General features: G+C 34.8%; 2 protein-coding genes and 1 pseudogene across 3 annotated transcripts; 2 read left to right on the plus strand and 1 right to left on the minus strand.

Annotated features, from left to right (window-relative positions):
- The first annotated feature begins 2441 nt into the window (after positions 1–2441).
- Positions 2442–4238, plus strand: LOC145640682 (pentatricopeptide repeat-containing protein At2g46050, mitochondrial pseudogene; annotated as a pseudogene).
- A 2876-nt stretch (positions 4239–7114) lies between these two features.
- LOC145639593 (calmodulin-binding receptor-like cytoplasmic kinase 2) lies at positions 7115–9951 on the plus strand. The gene is made up of 6 exons (XM_081690875.1): positions 7115–7590; positions 7955–8178; positions 8282–8450; positions 8545–8634; positions 8760–9061; positions 9373–9951. Exons 1-6 carry the CDS (start codon positions 7341–7343, stop codon positions 9649–9651), a joined length of 1314 nt encoding a protein of 437 aa, XP_081547001.1. The 5' UTR covers positions 7115–7340; the 3' UTR covers positions 9652–9951.
- LOC145639592 (uncharacterized) lies at positions 9760–16911 on the minus strand. 2 transcript variants are annotated; one of them, XM_081690873.1, is made up of 14 exons: positions 16634–16911; positions 16055–16113; positions 15553–15661; positions 15303–15412; positions 15131–15199; positions 13836–14453; positions 12742–13274; positions 12547–12611; positions 12009–12088; positions 11702–11806; positions 10961–11100; positions 10751–10879; positions 10462–10614; positions 9760–10351 (listed from the first exon to the last, which is right to left on the minus strand). In XM_081690873.1, exons 1-14 carry the CDS (start codon positions 16791–16793, stop codon positions 10204–10206), a joined length of 2478 nt encoding a protein of 825 aa, XP_081546999.1. In that variant the 5' UTR covers positions 16794–16911; the 3' UTR covers positions 9760–10203. The 2 variants fall into 2 exon arrangements, with proteins under 2 accessions (XP_081546999.1, XP_081547000.1); XM_081690874.1 differs by having other exon boundaries at positions 16042–16113; positions 16634–16673.
- Between the last annotated feature and the right edge of the window lie 267 nt (positions 16912–17178).

Below are 17178 nucleotides of genomic sequence, written 5' to 3' on the forward strand. Positions count from 1 at the left end.
AATCAGTATATTCGACAGATATTTGAATGTATTACTACGGAATATACACTACATAAATTAGTATCACACTTAATATTTGCTCTAATACCAAATTGGTAAATAAGACGGATTAGATTTGGTAAAATACAATTAGATATTGTTCTTCAAAGCTGTTTTACTCTATTAATACATGCTCTGTTAAAATCTGCTCAACTCTGTTCAAAAGCTCAAAAGAACAGAGCCATATTCGAACAATGGAATTTGTCTAAACTTTTCTATAGTTTATTTGTTTGCTATTTGGAGTAAGTTGTAAACAATACAGTTAATGTACCAAGCTACCAATGCAATTCTTGACAACATAGTTAAGTTTATACAAAAGTGATCATTGAAATGTAAAGTAAATTTGCTTTATTAATTTTTGTAGTATTACTTTACTATGCATCATCATACATGATAATTGATAGCATGATAGGTGTTAATTAGTTAGTGGATTAGTGCATGATGCATGGGCGTTTAAGTCAGCAAATTTCACCTTACTATGATAATTGTTGTCTATATTTTTGTGTGCTTTTTGTTCAATCCATGATTTCATTTAGTAATATATTTATTTTACTAAGGAAAAAAAAAAACAAAAACAAAAAAAAATCTATTAAATTAACATATCTCACAAAGTCACAAGTCCAACTTCACATATCCAATTCACTAGGACATAGCACTTAGGGCTTGTTCTCTTATGTTGAAATTCAGTCCAGTTCAGTTTAGTTCAGCTCAGTTCAGTTCAGTTCAGCTTAGCTCCTAATTTCCTTCTCTTATAAAATATTCATTTCAGTTCAGTTCAGTTCAGTTTAGTTCAGCTCAGTTCAGTTCAGTTCAGTTGAGTTCAGTCAATGAGAACAAACCCTTAGTAGATAGTTGGGAGAATCTCTACTCTTAAAGAGTGCTAGATGATCGAAAATTTAACTCATAAGTATGATTTCATATAAAGCTCTCCATTTGTAACTACATGGTTTCTAATGTACACTTTTTAACCATTTATGTTTATAGTTAAATATTTGCAAAAATTATAGTTAATATTCACTAGTGCAACGTTGTTTTTGTTTTGTTTTTTTTTTTGTTTTAATTCATTAGTGAAACGAATTTAACAAGATCTCCACTTAAATATTTTTTATATACATTATTGCCAAAAGAGTAGAGAAAGGATAAAAGATGGTTTAAGAATTGTAAGTGGAAATGATGAAATAACCAAAAGGTAACATTGCCATGAAGAAATCCAACTCTTTATTTTTTTTCTCATATAATTGTCAACCTTATTTACAGGCAAATATAAGTTTATCTGCCAGATAAACGAATTTTTGTTAATCTGGTGGCATTTCTTTAAACATATTGAAAAAGTGTGGTTATTTATTCCGTACTTTTGGTGAGCTGTCTAATTACTGTTTGCAACCTGCTTTTACTATTTGGTAAGGAAATTACACATATAGCCCTCAACTAGTATATGAAAAGACGCATGTACCCCTTCACTGGTACTTAAAAAGACAATCATACCCCCAAATAAATAAATTTTGTTTATATGGGAAATTAACTAGGTATAACTCCTTATTTACAAGTTCACACGATCTATTTAATTGTCATTAGCTATTCACATCAGTTTAGCACACAAACACATAATTTGAATCAACACACAACATACACTCATCTTAAGTACACGAAAACCATATTTGCATATGACGAGTTGAAATTATTAAATATATATAAATTACACGTTTTTGACACTGATCATCATACAATTAATTTGTTATGCTTTATTAAATCTATTAATATAATATAGGGTTGCACAAATCACTCACAAATTAAACCTCGTACGCAAATGATAATGTAAGCTAATGAGATATAAATCCACACAAATTTGTGCATTGCACAAGCTTGATAGCTACTTACCATGAACAATTAATTAAAACCAGTCAACCCTAAACACGAAACCTATCAAACCCAAACACGTTACTAATTCAACATCCAATATTTTGCCAATATATATCATCATTCATCAAATTTCATAATTTAATTATATAACCTTATCGCTTGTTCATTTGGAATTGGATATACATTTCGTGTTAATCATTAATACCTTCTTAATTTACTAAACTTAATTGTCATCAGATGCTCATTAAAACGACATTTATTGACTGCTTTGGAATCTTTGAACTACTTGCATTTAACTTTATAATAACAATTATCATATTATAATTTTATTTTTGAAGAAATATCATATTATAATTTTTATATACTTTGATTGCCTTTTAATATACTTTAATTCAAAAAATAGACAAATTTGATACTCCAAAACCCATTTTAAGATTTATACCTTTACATTTTCAGAAAGCAACCCACAGATTCTTTGGCGGTTAATATTTCTTAATTTCCCGCCATTTTTTTCTAACTGTCATTTTCATCACGATTAATCTATGATTTCCAAGTGTCGTCCCCCTTCAATCTATACCGTCCATTTCAAAATTCCGTTAATTTTACCGTTTGTACGATCTTTCTCTAATGCTCGGAATTCAAGACTCGGTGTTTTGATGCCTGAATATGAGTCAACTCGGTATGAATTTGCTCATCTGACTCGTTCTTTTTGTTCTTTGGCGCTTAAATTGTCTGCAATATATGGGTATTTTTCTGAAGTGAAGCAGATTCATTCACATGTAATAAAGTTAGGGTTTTATAAAGGGTTGTATATGCAAAATCAAATTTTACATGGTTATGTGAAATGTGGGGAGTTTTGGGATGCTGACAAGCTGTTTGATGAAATGCCTGAGAGAAATGTTGTGTCGTGGAATACGATGATTAGTGGGGCTGTTTTCAGGGTGGGATTGGGGTTTTGTTATTTTAGGAGAATGTTGTTGGAAATGGTGAGACCGGATTCTACTACGATGAATGCCTTGATTCGTTCGAATGTTGTATTGGGTGACCTTGCAATTGGTAGACAGTTGCACGGTTTTGCTATGAAAATTGGATTGAGTTTGGATTGTTATGTGGGTAGTGCCATTGTTGATCTATATGGAAGATTCGGGTTAGTTAATGATGCGCGATTTGTGTTTGATGAGATGGAGATGAGGGACTTGGTTTCGTGGAATGTGATGGTTTCTGCATACAAAATGAATGGTTTGGTGGAGGAAGCAATCAGGGTTTTTAGATCAATGCAGGTAAATGGAATTCGAGGAGATGAGTTTACTTTCACTAGTCTTTTGAGTGCTTGTAACTTGGGTGGATGTCGTGAATTATGCAAACAAATTCAGGGACTTGTTATCAAATTATCATTTGATTTGGATCTGCAAGTGGCTACTGCTCTTATTGATATGTATGTGAAGAATGGAAGTGTAAAAGATGCTAGAAAGCTGTTTGATGGGATGGTTTTCCGAAACCTTGTTTCTTGGAACACAATGATTGTAGGTTATGGACAGCAAGGTTATGGTAAGGAGGCTATGAAACTTTTCGCAGAATTGTTCAGGAGAAATATTAAACCAGATGAACTCACTTTAGCTAGCATCGTTAGCTCATGTGGCAATCTAGCAGCCTTTAGTGAAACCACTCAAATACATGCTTATGCTATGAGTCTTGGGTTTGATGGCTATTTATCAGTTGCTAATTCTTTAATAGTCGCATACTCTAACTGTGGCAACCTAGCAAGTGCCTCTCTATGTTTCACTTCCATATCAGAACCAGATTTAATTACTTGGACATCAATTATCAGTGCTCATGCATTTCATGGCCATGCTGAGCAAAGCGTTGAGATCTTTGAGATGATGCTATCAAGTGGTCTAAGGCCGGATAATATATCCTTTCTTGGGATACTTACAGCATGCTGCCATGGTGGTCTCATAAGAGAGGGACTTGATTACTTTAAATTAATGGCCACTGACTATAATATTACACTAAGCTCAGAGCATTATGCTTGTCTTGTCGACCTCCTAGGGCGTGCTGGTCTCATAGAAGAGGCTTCCAGCATTTTGAGCACTGGAACTTTTTCTCTTGAGTTAAACGCACTAGGAGCATTAGTTCGAGCCTTTAAAGCTCATGGATATATTAAATTAGCAGAATGGGCTGCTGGAAAGCTCTTTGAACTAGAGCCTGGAAACCCTGTAAATTATACTCTTATGTCAAACATGTATGCATCTGTTCGCCAGTGGCATGATGCAGCCAGCGTTCGCAAGATGATGAAGCAGAAATGTAATCCTAAATTACCTGGATGTAGTTGGATGTAAAAGTGCAGGAAAGGTTTTCACATCTCTGCTGTTGATGCATGAGGTGTACTATATGCTTGCCATGTGGAGCAGCCGAGCAGGCTAAAGAAATATGATGCAATTGTTGGTCTGCACTTATGGGACAGGAGTCATCTGTGTATATAATGTTCAGGAAGCAGAAAGCAATCATAATTTCTTGCTTGGGCAGTAACTCCGGATTCTGGAACTTCTCCAAGATCTAAATAAGAGACCAAAGTGCATTAACGTAGTTTGAGGTATGGACTTATCAGAATTTAAAACCTTATTTGTTCTATATCTTGTTTCATGTTGATCTTGATTATTTACATCTTCTAAGGAATGAATGATATATACAGACATACACAAGATACCTAAAACATGCAAGTTCTTAACGTCACTGATAGTTTTACTGACTGAATCACTAGTCCATGACAATATAAATTCTACATAGTGTTGCTTGACTTCTTACATTGGCTAGCATCCTAGTTTTTCTATGTCTCATCACCACATTTAGGAAAAAGAGTATGGTTTTAAACAGCTGTGCACTTGTGGAAAAATTGTGAATTTCTATCTGCTATTATACAAATACAAGCTAAAAAATACAAATACTTTGTATATAGTAAGCCTGTTAAGGAATTAGGCAGGTCCAGTATATTGGCAAAAACTTAGGCCTGCCTTCTCTGAAATCCCTCCCTCACATGACAACATTTACGAAATGCAAAACCCAATATGAATTAACATGTTAACCACCCAATCTAGCATGCAACTATCAAATTGATAAAAAAATATTCTTAGAATCAGGTGTAATATTACTTGAAGGCCCTTGAAGCTGGATCGTGGAAGAAAGAAAAATGTTTTCATAGTTTTATTATGAAGCACTAAGTGATGATCAGTTAGCCATTTAGCCGGACTCTAAAAAACCATCATTTCTGAGATCTATGTTCTGTCATAATAGATTTCTTACTACCTTTGGAGGGGGCTACTCTTCTTTTTGTCGATGGAGCCGCTTCCTGATACTATCCTATTGACCTATTCATATTATTTTGGCCTTTTTCTTATTATTGCGGTATATGATTGCCTCTATACATGATTTAATGAGAAAGAGGACATGAATCATAAATGTGTACATGATGTGGACCTCAGAACTAAATGCCAAGGTTTGCTGGGTAATCACATCAAACTAATTATCTCAACTCAGATCATTACCCATGGAAAGATCCATGAATTAACAAATGTAAACTTTTTCTATCTTTTGAGTAGATTGTGAGTCACCCTGCATAACCAACACTGATTTTTAACTGGTAACTAACTTGATGGTATATATCTCTCCCTTTTCTTTACTGTATTTTTACTTGTCGTTGATGCTACTATAATTAGTAAAATAAACAGGTGATAGTATTAGTAAAACATAAGTTATTGTTCTTCTAAATTTTTTTTACAGTTTATTCTTGATTGTTATAATGAGCATGATTGTTACTTTGTTAGTATGAGTTCGTGACCAGTTACTGATAGTTAAGAGTATAAATTATGAAAACTGATTTCGATATTGAATACATACTCGAAGTTAATCCTTCGTATAGTCATATAAATAATTCTACACGACATATTTCCTTTTTTGGGATGAGAATAATACATGTATTATGTAGCATAATGTTGCACATTTAATTAATGACCACTATTTCTGATTCATAAACTACTGTCTGTGAATGAACATGCCACCAAACTATGTACGGAACAGTACAAAACCATTATAAAATGGAACTGTAGCAGATCTTTGCTATGCTAACCTTGCTTAAGTATACTCTTTTAGCGCGTTCTTGTTATATGGAGTACTTAATTAATATGAGGGGTTGGTGGTGGGGGTTGGATCTGACAAATGAGCAGCTTGCCAATGAATTATCTGCACAATTTGAAGTTTTGAGAAGGATCTGAAGTGCATTATATGATATACTTAACGTGTACGGAATATTGATAGAGATGCTAAAACATTACTTTAAAAATAATTACTGTATACAGGCAAGAAAACTTGTTTTTTCTTTTAAAGAGTTTATATTATTGTTTCAGTACAATCCCTTTCTTGGTGGTCCATTTATGTTTTTTCTTTAGTCATCTTTTTAGTCTAGTAATCAGATCAAATCATTACTCTCTATTATTATTAAAAAGAAAATTCAAAAATATATTACAGCACTTTTCAAAAATCTGTTGTATCTTAAAAAGTCTGTTGGACATCCTGAGAATATTTCAGGAATAGTAGTAGGGTTAGTAGTGTTGCCAAAAAAAAAAGTGAGAAAATTATTTCAGAAATATTAGTAGGGTAGAAGTGTTACAGTAGGGATGCAAATTGCAATAGAGACATTGAAATTATTTTATATCATCAATTACTCATTATTTTTGCCTAAGAAATACTCACTTAATGTGGCAAATGAAAAGTACTAGGTTATTTTACAATGAGATCTTAATTTTGAATGTTCTTATCCTCATGATATTGGCTATAAGGCCGCTTTTATCCAAATAAATAGAAAGATACAAGATAAGATAAAGCGGTAAAATATACGTGGTCTTATTCTTAACACGATAAGATATATGCCATCTTAGCTACTTACACCTAAGTGATTTTAGGGTGAGACTTATATATACTTTGTATATACAGCTGATTCGATCTAGTATATCGAAAACATAGGAAATTATGGTTTCCCTTGGCTTATAATTTATACGGAGTGGCATTATACCAGTCTTCTGAGCTAGGCACCAAAATATATACTTCGTATATAATAAAAACAAAAACTCTTAGCTTTGGATCATATTATGATTCTGAAATTTAAGAATTGACAATAAAATTTTCTAGACCATACATTTGTTGTGCATGAATATAGGTGTATATCCTTTACTGTAATGTTAATGTCTCATTAATTTAAAAATGCTAGCTTAAGTGAGTCACTGGACCCAAACCGTTGAAATATCCAAGTCTTCCTTTCTCTGTTTTTCTGTCTCACTCAATCCTCACAAGAAGCAATGTGTACTTGTCTAAGACCCGCCATTATCTACCCCAACCCAATTTCTTCTCTCCCTTTTTCTTTCTTTGGTATTCAACAATAATTCTCAGGTATGAAGAAAATTGGAAGTAGTAAGGAGAGGAGCTCTGAAAAGGCAATAAGACCTGAGGCTTTGTCTCGGCCCTCTGTTTCCGACACCGCCATTGTCTGTTCCAAGAGTCGTCAGAAATCAGGGAATCCTGTTAAGTATGCTGCCAAAGCCGTTGCCGGAGTTATTATTGATTGTTTTACGCCTCCAGAGGATGAACATCCTTCTAACTATCGAAAACAGTGTAGTTTCCAGCAGTTAAAGTCATCTTCAGGTAATTCTGAACCTTTTCTTTTTTTGCTACTCACTAGTTTACTTACAGTAAGAGGGTCTTGATTAATTTAGCGAATTTGGAATCAATCTTTTGATTAATGAGTTAAGCTTTTTTTTTTTTTTTTTTTACACCAATGGAGAAGACAGGAAAATTTACAGTGACATTGAAGATTAGTAGTTGATTCAATGTATCTCTTGATATTATAGTTGAAGATTATGTAGAAAATTCAATTTTTCTGTTCTGAACTCTAAACACTTAATATACTGGTATGGTAGAACTCAATTCTCATAATATAAAAATGCTTGCTTTGGTATTTGACAGTGATTGTGTCAGATTCTGATCTATGAAGTTGCTTGATTTTCAGTTTCATCTGGTACGAGTGACAGTGAGAAGAAACATGGTTCAATTCGATCATTCAGTCTAAGTATGGAGAGTGACCTTGGAAATGGCAAGTTTACCTTGTCACAAATATACAAGGCAACAAGGAATTTCTCCCCTTCCCTTAGGCTTGGTCAAGGAGGTTTTGGGACTGTGTATAGAGGAACACTGGATGATGGCACCCTTGTTGCTGTGAAACGTGCCAAAAGGGTATGCAGGAAGATCAGAATGTCATTTCGTTCAATCTATATCGTTGTAACTCATGTTCTTTGAGTCTGCATTTTTTTTCCTTGACATGTTTCTGTTTGCCCAGAACGATCATGGTAAACATTTGGGAACAGAATTCCAAACTGAGATCCAAACACTAGCTCAGGTGGACCATTTGAACTTGGTGAGGTGTTATGGATATCTGGAGGAGAATAATGAGAGAATCCTTGTTGTTGAGTATGTTCCTAACGGAACTCTCAGAGAACACTTGGACTGTAAGTCCTCTTTTTCCACTTGAGCACTTTTCGTTCAGCATAAGAAAATTCAGAGCTCAATAGCGTATATTGCAATACTGAATTATTAATGTAGGTATGCGCGGTGAGGTTTTAAGTATGGCTACAAGACTTGACATTGCAATTGATGTTGGTCATGCTATTACTTATCTTCACATGTACACAGGTACAAATATCCCTACTGTTTTATTCTTAAAAAGAGGAAAAAGGAAGTATGATACGAGCAAGTATTTGTAGCTCTTGAGTATGAATATCTGGTTTACTTGATTAAAACTTTAAATTTGGTTGCAGATAATCCTATTATTCATAGGGATATCAAATCTTCAAACATTCTTCTGACAGAACGTTGTAGAGCAAAGGTGGCCGACTTTGGCTTTGCCCGGCTAGCAGCAGACAGAGACTCCGGTTGCACTCACGTGTCTACTCAAGTTAAAGGCACTGCTGGGTACTTAGACCCAGAATACCTTCAGACCTACCAACTCACTGAGAAGAGCGATGTATATTCCTTTGGTGTATTGTTGGTGGAACTGATGACCGGAAGGCGTCCTATTGAAAATAAACGCATGATGAAAGAGCGGATTACATCAAGATGGGTATGCCTTAATCTCCTCTGCTTGTTTTATTTTGGATTTCATGACTTTAAGACTTCATTTAATAAGGCAAAATAAGTTCATTTACGTGTTTTGAAGATTGTAGGATGAGCTAAACTGCAAAAGTGTCATGCAATTGTTCAGTTTTTAAGCCCTCTCTACTAGTCCTTACCTAAGAAACTTTCAACTTTGCTTGTAGGGTTATATCACATTGGGTTTCCCTTGCTTTAATTTTAAAAGAGGAGCAAAAATTTGCATTTTTTATAAAATTTGACTGTAAATTTACTCTGTTGATGGATAATGTGTGAGTGTAGGCCATAATGAAGTTCACAGAAGGAGATGCAAGATCAACGCTTGATCCAAAACTAGAAGCAACCACATCAAATATCACTGCATTAGAAAAGATTCTTGAACTGGCCTTAATATGTCTAGCTCCACAACGTAAGAATCGGCCAATTATGCTGAGATGCGCAGAGATACTCTGGAGCATACGCAAGGACTTCAGAGAGCTATCAGCTTCAGACGCCTGCTCTCTCTCTCCCAGCATGCGCAGAAGTGACTCAGTAGGAGAAGTCATACTTGCAACAATATGACAAGCTACTTTATTCTTAGAATTTGAAGCACATATTTTTTGCCCCTGCTGATATTTTTGGTTGTTTATGAAAGATATGTACATCAGTGTATAAAACAGAAAAGATGAATTTCATAAACGAGCTGTATTGATAATTACACCATTTAAGTGTTAGTTACATGAGATTCAAAGGATAAAACCATTCTTTTTTCAACCTAGAAATGTACATGAGCAACTAGAGAAAGACAACTACCATTACAAAGAGAAAATCTTTGATTTTCCCTTGAATAAATATAGAGTTTCCATCCTTCAGTGTGATCAATATACTATATCAATGATATTGTATTTAATCCCACATTATGTATAAGTGCACTCTATATAGTCTATCCACATTGACACTGAAGATCTATCTCAGAAACAGGTAAGATAATGTAGAAATCTTTTCTCAGTAGCGACCTCTATTCCTTTTAATGTGCCACATATCTACTATCTACATGAAAAGATGGAGCATATCACCCAATCTGTTCAGCTCACTGATAGTCTTTCTAGTAATACCATAATTAACAGCTATACTCTAATCAGCTCCACGGGAACCTGACTCCTGTCGAGTTAATTGGTAGTTTTCGATTTGTGGTCTCCGGTTCTCAGTATTGGTTGCTCTAGGTGTAACCTTTGAGCAAAGAAAGAGAAAAGAAGATGTATATATGCTCACATGCCATAAACTGCAACCAAAAAAAAAAAAAAAATCAGATCAGTTGCCTTCAAAAAGGGTTGAAATTACATTAGCCTTCTTAGTGACTCATATGGAGATTGATAGCATCATAAAGATAACCTATGCCAAATCCAATAATTCTGATAGTTTTCCAGGCTCCAGCTTACAGCAGCCATTGTCAGTGCAACAAAACCAGCCAGCAAAAAACCCCAATGAAAACGCTTCAAGAGCATCTTGACAAAATTCTGAAGTGATGTTTTTATGCCGTGCCAACTGAAAAGAAAAAGGCATTAGATTGTACTTGTCAAATACTACATTGCATGACACAGCAAAAATGCTGTTCAACCATTGTATGTATATCCCAGTCCAACAATTGATCAATTTTCAACAATGGTTGTATAGTTCTGACCTGTAAAATTCTCTCAAACAAAATCCAGCAGGAAATGAAATTGATCTGAGTTTAGTGGATAGCTCAATGAGCCAACCAATAAACAAACAAGTGGCCCCAATGGCAATTACCAGAACCAAGTTCGAAGACCTGCAGGGATCATCAATTTAGCACAGTTAGTGGGGGAAAAAACTCAATAGGTTAAAGTTTTGCGTCAAACTGTACAGTTACCTGGTCGCCCCAGTTATGGCCATTAAAGCTGTAAGGATTGAGACAACAGCGTGGATAGTCCTTCTCGAAGTTTCAGTGATATCAGCCAAATATACAAATGTGTTCACCACCGCCATAAAAGACAGCCAAAAATCCATGAACTGCGTATAGCATGAGGAAATAGTAGTTTAAACAGTTAGGAATATAAAACTAAAAAACATGCATCTAATATGTGCATAACTGCAGGATCACACACCATTAACGCTAAAACCAACTAGACCAGATAGCAAAAGATTGGTACATAATGACAAATTATACAGAGGGTAATTCTTAGAATGCGACCGTATAATGAATAATACTACCTCCGTTACATATTATTAGCAACGATTAGACATTTTCCCTCTCTACTTTATGTCAAATCGTTGCAAATAATGTGTAACGGAGGTAGTATATTGAGACTTTAAAGCCTCCCCTTGATAAAGCAAGAAAACACCTTAATAATAGAAAGAGGGACCCCAATAGGACAACAAAACCAAAGACTTATTCCGAAAGGATGGGATCAGTTACATAGAGATCATTTCTATCAGCACTGACAAGACCGTTTAATCAGGCCCAAGAATTTATCTCATGTGATCATCCACAAAGATCAAATGAGTGCCCCAATATCACAAGTTAATAAGTTATTGCAAAGCCGTCCCAGATGTGCTTCATGTCAACATGAGAAGTTGATACAAGCTACACTAAATAGAGAATAAACAATACCTGTAACACACGAAATGTCAGTGCACACCAGGTACCCACATCACAAGCATGATAAAGTCCACTTGAAATTCCACTCGACGTATAAATAACCCACTCTGCATAAGCCTGCACCAAAAAATTTCCAGTGCATAAGGACCAGAGAGTCCCAGAGACCCAGACGACATCTAGCAAGACACTTGTACACAATGAAAATAGGATGTAGAGTACAACGGAAAGGTCTGCAACCACCTTTTGGAAAGGAACAGTTTATGTATCTTTAGAGGTTTGCAGGTTCACGTAAATAAATGTTTATCAAACTCGTTTTTACCTTATTTCGAAGAGCCCAATATGCAGGAAGAACAGCAGCAACATTAGATGCCACAAGTGAAATTGACTGCCACATGTGCCCTGCATCACTTTTAGTTGCATACATTAAATTTTTCCTTTGATGAGAGGTCCTGTGAGAGCTAAAATTTTTGAGGAATAGTATAAAGTATCATTGTGAGTTACTTTCATCACAGAAGAATTACAAGCAAGAATAAAGCTTTTCCGACACGAAGTAAAAATCAAATCAGGCATCCAGTCGCTAGTTAACAAATTAGATCGATTATGTCAAAAGGAATTACGTAGTAGATACTGTCTCAACAAAATTACCCTATGTTCTATGCATGCTATATGTGGCTGATATGAAGGCCAATGCATAAAAATTGAGACTAGATTCCCTTCTAATTTAACATCATGATTTACGAGCATGAAGAAAATCTTCAGCTTACATGTTTCATAAGACACAAGCAAACAAAATGTATATGTCAAGTAGTTGCACCAAAATGACAGCAGGTAAATCATGTTATAATCAATAAACATACCTCGACGAGAAATAATTTCTGTACTGCAATCAATGCCCCCATGGGTCCGGTCACAAGCACAGTAGCTGAGGAATGACATACAATAAATAGAGTCAATGATGAATAACATCATAATGAGAGCCTAAATTAACTTTCATATATAAGTAGAGAGATTGAGTGGCTGAGCCAACATAAATGGCAGCTAAAACACTACACCTGTATACCGTCAAGCCACTTTCATCCACAAAATTTTGACACGCTCCATGAGGTGCAGAGCATTTCTTGGGACATCTTTCAAGAGAAACAGAAATCATAGTCTTCTCTAAGGATGGACTATTAATGGAATTTAGACGCTTTAAGCCAAAAGTCCAGGTTCCTTCCCTAGCATATAAGACATAGAAATCGACCAACTCTTTGCTAGAATTATATAGAAGGAAAAACATAGAACCATCGCTGCTGTTTATATGGTTTATGTAGTAAAAATCCCATACATCAGCAGATGGAAGCCCCCCATATCTCACATATATTTCATAACCAGCTTTCTCTTCTGATGTTAGTCTGAAGTGCAAATTTAATCCAGCTGCACCAAGAGGAATGTCAAGAACAAAGTATGTCCAAGTGATATTTCCCAGTGTTGAATTACTGAGAAGGGGTGCAAGAGGAAAGTTGGCTGAATTAGAAGACGCGATACCATTCAGGGGTACATAATAAGATTCAAAGGGAACCGATGGATTCTTTCTCAGAACTGTCTGCAGCAAACCCAAATTTGATGCATCAATAAGTTATTCTTTCATGTGAGCTAGCTTATATAAGTCAGCAGGAGAAGTAGCCAAGAAAAAGCTCAGAGCCACAGTATGAAACAAGTATGAGACAGTAGCTAAATAAAGAGAATATGCAGCTATAATGACTATATATAAAATAAAATAAAATAAAATAAAATAAAAAAAAAGGTGTCCTTTGAAGCAAAGCACTGCTATTGAAATTAAAATAGCATACTTCATTATAAGAGGACATGGAATTACAATAATATTAATTCCATCTATGTGATTAAAACACCAGCTATGAAGTGGGAATAGCAAGAATACAACCAGTTAAGAGTCATATGACTGTTTACAACAGTTGTGAGGGAAATTTTTCCCATCTCAGCCTGTTGTCTCCTAACTTGGACTACTGTTGACACAAATAGCTTTTACACACTAGCACATTTGTTAACCTCACTCTCAAAAAGAAAGCATATACTACCAAAGGATAGAATATTCACTTATAACCAATAGAGCATACTGCACAGAAATGATCAAACATAATCTAACCTGAAGCGTGTAAACATCTGAAGTACAGTTGAATCCAGCTTTTCCCAAAGGACATTCAGACAACTCCCATGATAGGGAATAGCAAACTCTCATGCCACTCTCTTGAACCGCATCTAATCCATTAGTCAGATTAACAAGGGCAATAGTGATGAACCAGCGACCTACCTTTGGTGATGGGACAATTAAAGAGCCTTTACTAATGTCACCAGAGAAATCATGCATGGTTGCAAGAGCAATAGTGCCATAGCGAGCATAACACATAATAGCAACTTTCCCAGCTTTATCTGCATTGTTGAATGATGATGTTCTATTTAATTTGACGTCTGTGGCTGAAATGGTTAGGCTCTCTACCATTCCAATTATTTCCAAGGAGTAGACTCTGGTTTCATTATCCTCAAGGCAAGAATTTCCAACAGGATCTCTACAGGAAACCACATCTTTTGTAGTCCCATCATTTAAGTCAGCAGCAGATACATTTGGCATAGCATAATCAGGATATGCTTGAGAGCATGAAAGTGCTTTGATACTCTGGTTGCAGAACTGGCCCCACAAGTTTGATGCTATACATCCTTCCACACTCACATTGGCAGAAAAGGAATATGAACTTCCTCTACTAATCTGCACAGCACATCCCAAACCAGAGAATTACCTATAGATTTCCAGGAGTTTTTGTTTCATATGTTATTAATTGCAATGAGCACAATATCACTTAAGAAGACATAAACAGTAAACTATGACACTGTCATTGGGATAACATTCTCGAGCAATTGTCGCATAATTTGAGATTTTGAAATACACAGGTCTCCATAGTCCATTTTCCATTTCCGGAATCCAGTCTTCATTGCTATTAAACATAATCTAATTTCACTATTTCAGCAGTGATTCTAGTCTGTATTAATTAATGTTAAGGAGAACTATGTAAGCTAAGCTTCTGCTATGTGCTCATATCCTACTCCCAAAGGAAAGTCCTTTTTCAATTGGCAGGATTGCAATCTGCCACTGAAATCAGCTGAAATAAAGACGATCTGGATCCATCCCCCTCTCCCCACCCACACACATAGCAAACTAATACATATTGTTACCCCAATAAGTTTAACATGATATTTTACTTTTTAACCTAAAAAGATACAGCATGCAAGAATGAACGAATCACATCTACAATTAGTCCAAAATCAGTTATGTCCAACAGTTAAAAGAAGACCTAAAAGAAAGCAGTGAAAAAAAAAAAAAAAAACTCCAGCAATAGCGTAGGATAAATTAAACAAGGTTTAGAGCACAACTGATGTATAGTTTACCATCTTTGATTGTGTCCTCATAGCTCCAACACCATTGAAAAGGCCAACATACCAGACACCAGGGGTTATCTGCAAAAATCACTTGAAGGTCAGACCATCAAAGATGTATATATTTCAGTGTCACAGAACAAGGCGGCTACCAATTTACATCAGCACTAAAAATATTAGGGACCTGTTCATTAGTCCAATTCAAAATTATCCTCTTCTCCAAAGGGTAGCAAAGCTCGACATTTTGTACACTTTCAATGAGTCCAACTGATCCATTAGAAAGTGATCCTAAAACTGCACCACAAAAATATCACACTTCTCAAAAGGATGCGGAAAATGATAAATGTTAGCTCAAAAAAAAAAAGCATAAATAGCTCATTTATGACTGAAATATAAAATAAGAAATCAGAAAAGCAGACAATAAAGACTATCACCTAAATGATTCAAAGCCTTTTTTGAGGAATCGGGTAGAGGGGGACTTCCAGATCTGAAGCAAATGAGTGGCAGCGTGCTTTTGGAAATTTTTTCCACACTTCCACGACCCTGGTACAAAATTTAAGTCAAAGAAATGTAAAATATAGTGCACAATCCAAAATGATCAACTGAATTCCACGAAATAATAACCCAACCAATACATTTATCCTACACCTGGGTATAGGTATACCAAAGGCTAATTGTTTGCTCATTTTGAGCTCTTGATGATGAGCATATGATGAGACAAATGGCCTCATATACCTACTCACTCATACTGCTCATAGTTAGAAGTTTATGCTAGGTAATGTACCTACCTATAGCAGTGGCATTAACAATTTCAAATTTAATAAACAATAGGATCAATTCTTTATGACAGTAATCTGAAGCAAAATTTCCAAAGGGTATCCCCTAAGAGACGAGAATGCGAGCTTGCGTCAGAGCAGACTTACTAATTGTACTTACAAGGTTGACATCTGACTCTAGTCCTATAGACACTGAAGAGAACCATGGCGGCAAATCAACTGCAAGAACGATTACAATTCAATTACTGAATATTAGTCTATTAGATGCTTACTTCTGCAATATAATCCACAAATTAATGAACTCTACTAATACTGTAGAAAATAATTTCTTCAACAAACGGAGAAATCATTTAAGCATAAAAAACAATCAAGAACCATAATAACCTCAGCAAAAATCTCTAAATACAGAAAGCTGATAACAATTAACAATAAAGTTTTTGATTTAAATTACAATCCCAACACTTTAAATTATAAAATCATCGTTCCCTTAAAAATTATAAATTTCTACCTAACAATCCCAAATCAATACTAAAAAGAATACTTTACAAAATACACAACACTCAACAGAAATAATAACTTAACCAATAATTAAACATGAAATATTACAGAACAAACAGCACCCAATAAAGAAATGACAACTATAATGGCTCTAAATTCACATAATCAATAATTAAACAACCAAATTGCATGGAAAAGATTAAAACTTTAAAAAGGGTAGCCAAAAATCAAAAGAACTAACCTCTAATATAACGCCATTCATAAGGTTTAAGCTTAGTTTGTGGGTAATTAAAGCTGGAAATAGTGAAAGAATTGTACGGAATTTGGTCCGCAGATGAATAATCAAATAAACCCAGAAAAAATACAAAACATAAATTCAGAAAATAATGAATTTTCTCCATTTTTCATTGAATTCTGCTCTACAATCGAAAGGGTTTTGGGGAGATTTAAAAAGGGGTGTTTAGTGAGCTTGTTGCTCATCAAATAATGAAATAAATAAAGTGTGATCGCTGTTAATTTGTTGATAGTTTAATAATAAAGCACTTTTTCTTATTATTTTACTTTAATTTTTTTTTTTTTTTGAGTTGGTTGAATTTTCTATTGGAAAAAAGGAGACCAAAATAAGACGACGAAGAAATGAGGTGGGTTGACTCGGTTTTTCTATTGTTGACGGCTTCGCGCTGGAGAAGGTGACATCATTTTGAGGTTTTTATTTAATTTTTTTTTACATTTTTTTTTGAATAGTTTGTAGTAACATTATTTGAGTTTGGAGATGATGAAAAAAGT

The sequence above is a fragment of the Chenopodium album genome, chromosome 7, assembly GCF_948465745.1.
Source record: "Chenopodium album chromosome 7, dcCheAlbu1.1, whole genome shotgun sequence".
NCBI lineage: Eukaryota > Viridiplantae > Streptophyta > Magnoliopsida > Caryophyllales > Amaranthaceae > Chenopodium > Chenopodium album.

What these genes read in the sequence shown, in the direction of transcription:
- LOC145639593 (XM_081690875.1), top strand. Translation starts at nt 7,341, where the DNA reads ATGAAGAAAATTGGAAGTAGTAAGGAGAGGAGCTCTGAAAAGGCAATA. An exon ending in GCAGTTAAAGTCATCTTCAG is followed by an intron (nt 7,591 to 7,954) that starts GTAATTCTGAAC and finishes CTTGATTTTCAG; the next exon opens with TTTCATCTGGTACGAGTGAC. An exon ending in AGCGGATTACATCAAGATGG is followed by an intron (nt 9,062 to 9,372) that starts GTATGCCTTAAT and finishes GTGTGAGTGTAG; the next exon opens with GCCATAATGAAGTTCACAGA.
- LOC145639592 (XM_081690873.1), bottom strand. Translation starts at nt 16,793, where the DNA reads ATGGAGAAAATTCATTATTTTCTGAATTTATGTTTTGTATTTTTTCTG. An exon ending in AGAAATTATTTCTCGTCGAG is followed by an intron (nt 12,089 to 12,546) that starts GTATGTTTATTG and finishes AAAGTGATGCAG; the next exon opens with GGCACATGTGGCAGTCAATT. An exon ending in TGTTTGAGAGAATTTTACAG is followed by an intron (nt 10,615 to 10,750) that starts GTCAGAACTATA and finishes TTTTCTTTTCAG; the next exon opens with TTGGCACGGCATAAAAACAT.